Consider the following 11,747-nt stretch of genomic DNA (forward strand, 5'->3'; position numbering starts at 1 on the left):
AACAGACTCGTGACTATGGCAGGGCGGGCATCTACGTAAAGTCTTCCATGCAAGTCTTCTCAAACCTTATCATGAAGACAAGGAGGATCCAAGCCGAGGGTTGTCATCGCGCGCACCTATGGCCGTAACCGCATCATATGACAAGGACGGTAGCTTGTCTCGCCCAGGAGGTGAGAAGAGTTGAGAACAAAGTGGCGAACGGGTGCGTAACGTGTGGAAATCTGTCGAACAGTTCGGGGCAAATCCTGAAGAAAGCTAAAAAGCGCTGTTACCAGACTGCTCGTACCATTGGCCTCGAGCCATAGTGGTGTGCTACAACCTACCTCGTGCCACTGACATAAGCATGCCACTTGCTTATGCTGTTGTATACTTCCTCTTCTTCTGATAACCTTTGAGTCTAAAGTTGGCTATGTCAAAATCTAGTTTCAAACCTGAAGGTTTGGAGTTTTAAAAGTTAATATTCAAAATTTAGATCTAGAGTTGGGTTCTGCCAACTATAAAAACTTCAGACCCGTGATTATCAACTTTAGACCCGCATTTCTTAAGTTGATTATGAGACGGCTAAATTTTAAAAACTTTGTTAATATTGGCTATTCTTTAAATACGGATCCTAAAATGGCTATTTATGCACTTCGCCCTTAGCCATCTTCAAGCCCGAGGTATCTTCTTGGGCCTAAATTAAACAAACCCATCCAAACACTACATTCTCATTTCATCGATAACCAAATATCTCCCTTTCACTCTCTCTCTCTCTCTCTCTCTCTCTCTCTCTAGAATTCGACGAAATCCAACCGTCGAATCTCAGGCAACAGGCGGCAGCTCATTTTACCGGTAACTCTCTCTTCCTCCGACTCTCCGTCCATTTTGTTATCATCTTCCTTAATAAACAGAAAAAAGTATGCTTCAAAGTTTCAATTTTTCTTCAGATCTAAGAGTTAGAGATTTGAATATTTGTTTACTTTTTTTTAGATCTGTGTGTCTTAGATAAATTTGTTATTTTTTGGATCTATTTGCAGCTGTAACAAAAACTCGAGAGAATGGCAATGGTAGATGAGCCATTGTACCCCATAGCCGTGTTAATAGATGAACTTAAGAACGATGATATACAATTACGGTTGAATTCAATTAGGAGGTTATCGACTATTGCACGTGCACTTGGTGAGGAAAGAACTCGAAAGGAATTGATCCCCTTTTTGAGTGAAAACAATGATGATGATGATGAGGTGTTATTGGCAATGGCTGAAGAGCTTGGTGTGTTTATCCCTTATGTTGGAGGTGTAGAGCATGCTCATGTTTTGCTCCCGCCGTTGGAGACGCTTTGTACTGTCGAGGAGACCTGTGTGAGGGATAAAGCTGTCGAATCGTTGTGTAGGATTGGATCTCAGATGAGGGAGAGTGATTTGGTTGATTGGTTCGTCCCTCTCGTGAAGGTTTGGCTCTGGCTTTTACTATTGTTTGCTTCATATTATTCATGGATTTAAGTTATATGCATTGACATTGTAATTTCTTTTACACCGTCAGTATAATAACCTGTTATATCCGGTTATTTACCATTTATTTCTGGTTATCAGTTAATCTTATTTGTGTTGTAACTTAAACTCATAAGTAGTATTTATCATTATGAAATGTAATATTCAAGTTATTCGATATTGTTGGACTAGCATAAGGAGACCTTTTGCTTACTTCCAACCCCTAATATGTTTCTAACTTGTGAAACTCTTAACATTGCTCATAAAGATATATCTTTTACTTAACTTTGTGGTTCTTGATTTATTAAAATGTTTAGATTGATTTTGTTGTTTATATCTCTTCCTATTCTTTTCCTATCACTAGAGGCTGGCAGCTGGTGAATGGTTCACAGCTAGAGTTTCTGCCTGTGGACTCTTTCATATTGCTTACTCAAGTGCCCCAGAGATGTTGAAGGCAGAACTTCGGTCTATTTACAGTCAATTGTGTCAAGACGACATGCCTATGGTGCGAAGATCAGCTGCCACAAACTTGGGGAAATTTGCTGCTACCGTTGAATCTACTTACCTCAAGAGTGACATCATGTCAATATTTGATGATCTTACACAGGATGGTAATATTCTCACTTATGTTTTGCAACTTTGTGACTAGAGAGAATTGTCTAAGTTTCTCCCTTATAAAGATTTCTAAATTAGTGCTACTTCATATAGCCCATTGCATATAACAATAAAATGGTTACTTTTTCGTTAAATCTGAAGCCGTAGGATGCATTTTAGAGTGGAATGTATTGTTTGTTAGCTTATCTAGTGTCTTTTTCTCAAAAATAAAAAATAAAAAATAAATTTTTTGTTGGCTTATCTAATGTCTTTTGATTTCAGATCAGGATTCCGTACGCTTATTAGCTGTTGAGGGCTGTGCTGCACTTGGCAAGCTGTTGGAGCCCCAGGATTGTGTTGCACACATCCTGCCTGTCATTGTCAACTTCTCTCAGGTACACTTTAGATCGTGTTTGCAATCGTCCTGGCTCATATAGATCCTTGAAATTTTGCATCTTGTTATAGATTCTTGTTAAGGGGAATGGGAAACATGGACGAATGGCTTGAGTAGGCATGTTTAGGTGAAGCCTTTATTGCTAAATCTTGGTGGTAGGAAAGACTATTTGTCAAGTTAAAGTGAAGCTATTCCAAAATAAGCTTTACAGGATAGATGCGGTATGATGGTCGTCATTATAGTCCTTAGACATTTTCACTTAGTTTGCAATACGAAAAGGTACTAACAAGTCTCGACATATTAACATTCGTCTAGATATGAGTTTCGAAATCTTTTGGTACACTAGTGCACTTGCCTACACTTGCTAGTGGAAATTACAGTAGTTATAGGAGTAAGATTTAGGTAAAATATGCATGTAATGGAAAGATTAAACCTTCGCAATGATTCATTATATTGGTTTAGCATTGGTAAATAACCTGCAGTAGGTATTTATTATCAAAGTCTTCTCAAAATATTAGGTGTTACTATTATCCTCTCCGTCTCGATGATTTTACCTTCTTTGGATGAAATTTTCATTTGTTTTGTGCACGCCTTTTCCACTAATAACCAGGACAAGTCTTGGCGCGTCCGCTACATGGTTGCTAACCAGTTGTACGAACTATGTGAAGCTGTAGGGCCTGAGCCCACTAGGTATTTTTCTCAACTTATATATGTGACACTTTGTGAATATTTACCTATGTGATATCTATCTATGGAGTACATTCTGTTTTACGGTAATTCTTATAATTTTTTGGTTGTTTTTAGTAATTTTATCTTTAAATTGGCAATTGTTTTGTTGGCAGTGTAATTTATAACTATAACATATGTTGAACCTTCTACATACTTGGATTCACAAATACTTTTATACGTCTGTTATGCACTATATTCATTGACCTTCCTTCTCTGATGTGGATTTGGTGGAATGAAATGATGTTGTGCTATTGCTGACTCATTTTGAACTACTTCTATTGCGGTATGAGTCACATTTAGATTCTTGTTGTCATAACTCAAAATTTTGGCTACCAACTTGGTTGAAAAGTTCTGTATTTCAGAGAATGTGGACCCAACCCCCACAAAAAAAAAAAAAAAAAAGAAGAAACAACTGCTTGCGGATTTTTTTGTTTGTCTAGTGGGTCTAGTAAGAACCGTCTTGTCCTGAAGGCTCCTTTCCAGGGCTTTATTGCTAGCCTCTTTGATAGCATTTTGTTGATGAATAACAGGAAGGGCAATTGACTGAGGAGCTCCATGAAAGAAATTAGTGGTAGTTTGGGAATGTATGCATATTTGTTTCGACCGTGGATTTTTCTGTAACTAATGTGTCGTCACCGTATTAAAGTAAAAGAATTAATTTTGAAAACATGGAATGTATTGTCGCAAGTGTTTAATCAGTAGCGGGATATGCTTTTCATACTTTTCTATGTTTTCTGCCAATGAATTATGTTCTCTTCCACCATATTTTTTGTTATGGAACTAGAAATCCTTGTTGTCAGATGTCTGATTGTATCTAACCATGATTTAGGACGGATTTGGTGCCTGCCTATGTCCGTTTGCTTCGAGATAATGAAGCTGAAGTTCGCATAGCTGCTGCAGGGAAAGTCACCAAATTCTGTCGGATTCTTAGTCCCGAGCTTGCTATTCAGCATATTCTTCCCTGTGTGAAGGTATATGCTTGGTAGATTTCCTGTTAGGAGCTTCATTTTTCGTTTTGGGTTCCTATTGGTCCTCTAATATGTATTTGGGTTTGATAAAATTTATAGGAATTATCATCAGATTCTTCACAGCATGTCAGATCTGCTTTGGCTTCTGTTATAATGGGGATGGCTCCTGTTTTGGGAAAGGTGAGGTGCATTGGCTTCTAGATGAGGAAAATATTGATCATGCTTTTTATTTACGGTACAGATAGTTGTTGCATTGTTGGAAAGGTCTGGAATTTACTGTGATATCTCTCATATACGAATGCTATGGGGAACAACTTTGCATTGGGCTTTTGAACTATGTATAAATTGTAGTTTGTGAATCCTTTAATAATCCTCAATTTTGGAGAAAGCGTTTACATTTTTAAACTTATTAATAGAATAGTAAAAAAAACTTAAATGCTTCGATGACTCCTAAGTGGATGGAGTTGCACAAACTTGCCCAATCTGCCTTGGCCCGTACTTGTTTATCCTAGTTATGAATGATTTCATCAATAGGATACAGGATTAGGTTTGATAGATGCATTCTAGTTGCGGATGATATTGTGTTAATTGATGAACTAGCCAGGGAATCAACCTAACTGTGAAGCTAGCATAGGGAACTTTTCATATCATGCAACTTGCATCCATGTTCGATTGAAGCATTAAAGATTTACCCATGAAATAACTTGACTTCTGTTTGTGCATTTTATGCAGGATGCAACCATTGAACATCTTCTTCCAATATTTCTTTCCCTTCTGAAGGACGAGTTTCCTGATGTGCGCCTGAACATCATTAGCAAGCTTGATCAAGTCAATCAGGTTGGTTAATGATGCACACATTTTTCTTGTGGTGTGCAATTACTTGTGAGACTAGTGAACTGTTTGCTTCTTCATTTTTGAAATTGGTATGCCATATGTTGTGATGTGTATTTTGTGATGCATGAACTCCTAAATAAAGAAGGCAATCAAAATCCTTTAACATCTTGAACTCTATTTGGTTTGGGGATATTTTTGTTCCTATGATTTATTATCTCCTTTGAGTTCTGGGATATATATGTTTAGGTGCATCTTAGGCTTTGGTGTTGATAAGAGCTAGTTAGGAATGATTGTGCTGGAGTTGTGGATGTGTTTTAATATCATTTTCTCCACTTGCTCTAGATTTGTTTTTGCAAGCAGTTGTTGCACGGGGATCTTCAGTTAATAAGTGATTACTCCTTTTACAGGGATATTAAGACATTGAATATTGTTTAGGTTCTGTTTTATGTAATTTCAGCTTCACGTTCTGTTCCTTTTTGAAAAATCCAACATCAAGCTTCTCTTTGTTTAGTCATTGTCTTTTAGCTGCTTGAGCTTTGTATTGTTTCGTTGTGCTCTGCAACTCTTGGATCTTTTTGTTTGTTATTATTATTGGTTTAGTTCACTTCTTCTCTAACTCTTAATTCTCTAAATGTTACAGGTGATTGGAATTGATTTATTATCCCAATCTCTGTTGCCAGCTATTGTTGAGCTAGCAGAGGACAGGCATTGGCGAGTCCGTCTTGCAATAATAGAATACATACCTCTATTGGCAAGTCAATTGGGCATAGGATTTTTTGATGATAAGCTTGGTGCCCTTTGTATGCAATGGTTACAGGACAAGGTTGGTATACGATAAGCTGGCTGTTAGATACTCATATAACTGAAGAAGCACAAAACCTTGATCTTTGGTACATGAGCATCTTCGTTGAAAACTTTGGTGATAAAACTATCTATGTGGTGGTTATTTTTGTGTTTCTCAGCCATCTCTCTTCACTTTCTTTCTCATTTGCAAGTGGAAAATGAGTCGGGGCATTTCCTTTTTGGAGCTACCATCAACTCTTCTGTGATAATTACCTTTTGTTTTTCTGTTATCTATTGATGAATACGAAAAGGCAATAGCTTTTATCATCTGATATCGTGCTGATTTTGTGATGCAGGTTTATTCAATCAGAGATGCTGCTGCTAATAACTTAAAGCGTCTTGCAGAAGAATTTGGTCCAGAGTGGGCAATGCAGCATATAATTCCTCAGGTTTGCTTGACGTCTGCAAATTGGAATTGCTAATTCTCTTGCATGATATCTTTTCAAGAAAACAAAACTAGTTCAGGTAGTCATGAGATATATCTTCTCTTCATGAAGATGATGGGACCCAAGGCTCAGTGTAGTGGGGCAGAAGGGTGGAATTGATTTCTATTTTGATAGTCTTGAAGTTTATGCATCTTTGCTCCAAAGTTCTTGTAAAAATCTCAAATCTGCATGCACTCCCCTGACCTTGATGCCTGGGTTTATCATGGTGGATCTAGTCAATCATAAGCTGGTCAACTATATATATCGCTTGGTATTGTAGTTCCAAGTAGGTTTGATTGCTATCTTCAATCCTTTAAAACAGTGAAGTGCCATAAAGTTATTCAAACTATCTGTATTGCCCTTCCCAACACTCAAGGCCTTCCATGGTTGATCTAGTTGGTAAAATTACTTGGTCATCAGCTGATTATCTGTAAAGTGCAATGGAAGTGTCATGATATCTCCAATCCCATGAATCTTGGGAATTTCAGGTTTTTATACCATACACAAAACAACAGAGATATTTCTTCTAATCGGGTAGTCAGCATATCCATATTAGTCCTCAAGTTGCTAATTCTTCATTGTCTCTCTAAATTGTGATTAGTCTACTTTAAGCTTGATATCCTTCAGCACTTTATTGATGTGAAGCTCTCATCCACTCCCAATTATGAACACCCTACTCCGAACCTTGAAAAGATGGAAAAAAGAGGGAAAAACGATAACCATTTTTTTTAAGGGGTTAAATACTAGATACTGCAACACTGGGCTTGGAGGTATGTCTTGCAGTTTCCATTTTTCTCCTGCTATCTGGAGAGGTGAAGTTCAGGAAAGGAATTAGGGGTGCTCCCCTTCCCCCCCCCCCCCCCCCCCCAAAAAAAAAAAAAAACCCCCTCTAGGCTCCAGAGTTTTGCCATGATCAATACCAGCTTTGTTCTGCATCCTCAGTTAAAAATGTCTTATTTTGCAGGTCTTGGATATGACTACCAGTCCACATTATTTGTATCGAATGACAATTCTTAGAGCAATTTCATTGCTTGCACCTGTAATGGGCTCTGAAATAACTTGTTCTAAATTGCTGCCTGTGGTTATTACTGCAACAAAGGATAGGTAATTTGCTTTCCCAGCGTTTATATGATTTTGTACCTCAAGTCCTTGTGCTAACCGAAAGTTTTATCTTATGCTAGAGTGCCCAACATTAAATTTAATGTGGCAAAGGTGTTGCAATCCCTTATACCTATTGTTGACCACTCGGTGAGAACCATTGCTTCCTCTCTAGTTTCTTGGTTACATGTACTTGCTTTATTTATGGAAAATGAGTGAGCTACTCTACAAAGTTTGGTGTTAAAAACAGCTTCATTGATCATTTTCCTATAATCTGACTGTCCGTTAATTTCTTTTGTCTAGGTGGTGGAGAAAACCATTCGCCCTAGTTTAGTAGAGCTAGCTGAAGACCCTGATGTTGATGTTCGCTTTTATGCCAATCAAGCACTACAGTCAATTGATAACGTCATGATGTCAGGCTAGATAACATAACTGTGGTGAGAGTACTAGAAATCTCTCTTCAAATCCCTCTTTGGTAGGATTTTGCTCTCGCACGAAGAAGCAAAAGGAAAAATGTGCAAACGAAATGCATTCTGTTGAGCTTGGAGTCGTATATTGTTACTAATTCTTTTGTAGGATTTGACATTCAAGATGCTGTGACACTAATGAAGACGAGTGTTTTTTCATGTAAAGTTGCTGCCATACTATTTAGATCTCTGCTAAGCTCATGTATTTGCTTTTGTTAGTGTACTTTTTTGTTGTTTGAACTTACAACGTTTTCTGCATTATTCAAGCAGATTGTTTGCGTTTAAATTAGCTTTTCCATTTCTTAGCCCTTGTTATGTTTGACCAGCACCTCCCTCACACTTTCTAGTAGTTTTTTGGCCCTAAGATTTTCACGCCAATAGAATACATAGAGAACTTCTAGTATTTTTTATTTTTATTTTTCATTTGTTGGCTCGAGATGAATTTAAACGGAGAAACATGAAGAATGAGGTCTCGTTAAGTCAGATTTGAACTTGTTTGACATTTAAGCGCAGTTATAATTTCATTATGCTGTAATCTGTCTATATAGATAGGATAATATACCTATCCAAAGATTTGATCATGGTCGGCATAATTTGTATCCTATCTATGCATGCGATACTAGTCTTTTGGTAATGTCTTTTGTAACATATTCTAAAATCATTTTTTTTTTTTTGAAAAATAACACAATAGGCAAACATTCTTTAACCTTTCAACATCCGATAATAGTGAAACGATTAGGATAGTGGTTGAATTAAATACAATAGCATCTTGCTCTATCTCTTTCTCTTACTGTTACGTACCAGCCTTCCTAATATTTATGTCGTGTCATATTTTTTGGCATAAAAATTAAATTACCATAGTTTGTGGACCTTGTGGTTGGTATAGAGAGTACTCGGACTGTTTGGTGGAGACTGGAGAGTAGATGTTCTTATTTTCCCCTTTCTTCTTTAGGTAAGTAATCTGGTACTGCCAAAATGGACCATTTTTGTGTCCAAAGAGTTTCAGAAATTGCTTCAGTAAAACCACGTACTCAGCATGGATGATGGATTTACATTTTTTCTTTGGTTTAAAAAGTAATCTCTAAGCAAGTGAAGTTGTGAAGTGAATTTTGAAGTTATTTCTTTGCTAAGAATGAAGTTTGAAATATTGCAAATATTTCTACAATGAAAAGGAATTGGAAAAGAAGTATGCAAAAATTGGTGACTTTGTAGGTTTCAATATTAAAAGGTAAACATCAAAAGCTTTTAGAATTATTTTAAATGGAATATGTTGAACAATTAATTTAGAGTCAATTCCATCTTACCCCCTTAACCTTTTAGTGTTGGGAAATAATACCCCCCTCACCTCTTGAATGGGAAAGAGAGCCCCCTTTAACTAAAGAATTAACAAGCATAATGAGAAAACTATCACCGGAAAATTCAACCAGCTTTTAAGATAACTAAATCAACTTTAAGAAACTTAATTACTTAATTTGGTTGTTATTAAACTGATTCAAATACATATAGTATATTTCATTTTATTTTGTGGATCTTGTTATCCTCAATATGCGAGCATCTGGCTCCAATGACATTCCAAATTCTTTTGTGCCAACTAATAAAAGTTGACGAAAATAGATTTAAGTCATGGTGCTGCTTAATCTCATAAATATTCACGAAATCGATGTGTGGCACCAACTAGTAGCTAGTATAGCTTTGAGTTATTGTAGTAAAATACAATGTTCACAGACCAGTAATGGGTTAAATATTGTTTTAGTTTAATTTATCTTCTCGTTAGTTACTTTGCTACAGATAACTCTGCGCGCACCATAAAAAGGAGAATTCGACTTTGTTTTTTTCATATGCTTTGATATTGGCATCAAACAAGCTTAGCTCAAATTGATATTAGCCATAATTGTTGAATAATGAAGAATAAAGGTTACTTGCGAGATACAACTTAATGTAAGTTACTTTTGATATTTGATCTTTTTCCTTTGTCCAATCTATTAACATCGGATTACATGCCTATTGTATTATTCATATTTGTAGGTTGATGGTTATTATCATGACATTAACTAAAAAAAGCAATTAAATTAGTTAAGACGTGATGACACTAGTTTTCTCTCCAAACAAGGATTGTTATATCATTTTGTAAATTTGGGTGACCATCTTTTCATTTCGTTGGTTGTCTTTTGGGTCAAAGGGGGTTCCCTTTCCCATTCAAAAGGTGAAGGGGGTATTGTTTCCTTATGCTAAAAGGTTAAGGAGGTAAAGTGAAATTTACTCATTAATTTATTACAGTATCATTTTTGTTTTTGTATAAAGAGAGTTTGAAAAAGAAAGGTAAACCAGGTAGGTATATTGAATACTATTTGCTTGCGAGGCTGTTTGGTGTGTTGTCTTTTTCTTTGTAAAGACAAACATGAAGTCGAATGCATCTGAGGAACAACATAGGCATTTCGTACTACCTTACGTTTTACCTACCACCAATTTGGTGGTTTCAACTTTTGTCTATTCAATCTTTTGGGGCGAATTCAAGATTTGATACTATGGTTCGACTTTACAATTCTACTACAATCTTTTAATTTATTGGGTTTAAAATTTATTTCTACTTTTTATTTAGTAATTTTGATGGATTTAAGCCAAAATTACTAAATCCTGCGAACTCGTAATGAATGCAGCACACCTACCTCAGATCTTCTCTTAATATATTTGAATGAGATTATTTTTATCTTTTGCACTATGGGTTGTGACGTGATGATTACAATTCTTCCACCTTTAATTATAAATATTGTGTTTGAGCCTAAAAATAAATAACTTTTTAGTGGGTTTGTTAATATTTAATTATTTTTTGAAGACATTTGCAAGTATATTTGCCGAAGTCTTCGGATGCCAATGACCCCTCTCCCTATAATGTACGTCCACTTCTGCTAGGGGGATTATTCTTCAAATTTGCTCTAAGAAAATTGGTTTTAGTTTGATTTGTTTAAAAAAGCAAAAGCACTTCTACAAATTAAAACCTGTTCCTTTTTGAAGCCAAAACACTATTACTTGTTATATATATTCAATGACTTTTGACTTGATTTGCACCTTACCTGAATTGCTTGATCTGCAAAATTTCGAAAGCTATTTTACTTGTTTTAGGATTTTGTAGAGTTTATTTATATATCCTATACCTTACCACCTTCTTGGTGCTACGTCTAAAATTGACCTAGTTAAACATGGTAAACATTATATTTTTTTTTGGTAAATAAAGGATTTTTATTTCAAAAGAGCAATACGTACAGAAGAGAACAAAAAAACTGCAGTTTAGTTTACCAACAAACTTCATTGTGCTTCTATCACGACTAACACTTTAAGTCCAAGGCAGACTATACTAAGAAAGTAAACATTATCATTAACATATATAAAATGTATCCGAACTCAGTAACTTTAGCTCAATGCATATATATACGTGTTAAAAAAATCACTAATAAATACATATGTAGTAGATTTTAAATATATCAAATGAGCTATAGTACAATTTGAACTCGAACCCATAAAATTTCAATCCTAGATCGACCTTTTATTAATAATATTCAGATTATTATGGACAAGGCAAAGCTTTAATAACCCTTGCCTAGCCCAAGAATTTGATTGTTACACATGGTGGTTGAGACATAGTTACCTTAGAAAGTTGGCTCTCGTGTCTATAAGCTTCAACCACCAAATACTACTAAGTTTTGAGTTGACACGTGTTCATTACATTCTTGTATTTTCAGTATAAATAAGAGCTTCAGTTCAATGCATTTCCCATTGAAAGCTAGCCATCTTAGAAATATATATTCCATTAATTATGCCTCTTCTCAATATTCATATTGTGTCTCATTTCTTGAAAGTCCATAAATCAGATGGAGTATTGAGAAACAGAAGGGCCAAAAGCAATTTGCTGGTATAGTTTCTAACGGTTA

At 35.8% G+C, this 11,747-nt stretch overlaps 1 protein-coding gene across 1 annotated transcript; it reads left to right on the forward strand.

Annotated features, from left to right (window-relative positions):
- On the forward strand, nucleotides 705-8,126 carry LOC109235247 (serine/threonine-protein phosphatase 2A 65 kDa regulatory subunit A beta isoform). Its single transcript, XM_019401282.1, has 13 exons — nucleotides 705-831; nucleotides 1,017-1,430; nucleotides 1,834-2,080; nucleotides 2,346-2,458; nucleotides 3,068-3,147; nucleotides 4,016-4,157; nucleotides 4,254-4,334; nucleotides 4,887-4,991; nucleotides 5,629-5,811; nucleotides 6,128-6,220; nucleotides 7,221-7,360; nucleotides 7,438-7,504; nucleotides 7,658-8,126. The coding sequence occupies exons 2-13, from the start codon at nucleotides 1,038-1,040 to the stop codon at nucleotides 7,775-7,777; spliced, it is 1,764 nt and encodes a 587-aa protein (XP_019256827.1). The 5' UTR covers nucleotides 705-831; nucleotides 1,017-1,037; the 3' UTR covers nucleotides 7,778-8,126.

The sequence above is a fragment of the Nicotiana attenuata genome, chromosome 12 (genome assembly GCF_001879085.1).
Source record: "Nicotiana attenuata strain UT chromosome 12, NIATTr2, whole genome shotgun sequence".
In the NCBI taxonomy this organism is placed as follows: Eukaryota; Viridiplantae; Streptophyta; class Magnoliopsida; order Solanales; family Solanaceae; genus Nicotiana; species Nicotiana attenuata.

Excerpts from the sequence above, each read along its gene's own strand:
- LOC109235247 (XM_019401282.1), top strand. The coding sequence starts at position 1,038 with ATGGCAATGGTAGATGAGCCATTGTACCCCATAGCCGTGTTAATAGAT. Across the intron at positions 4,992-5,628 it reads AGCTTGATCAAGTCAATCAG|GTGATTGGAATTGATTTATT; the intron begins GTTGGTTAATGA and ends TAAATGTTACAG. Across the intron at positions 6,221-7,220 it reads TGCAGCATATAATTCCTCAG|GTCTTGGATATGACTACCAG; the intron begins GTTTGCTTGACG and ends CTTATTTTGCAG.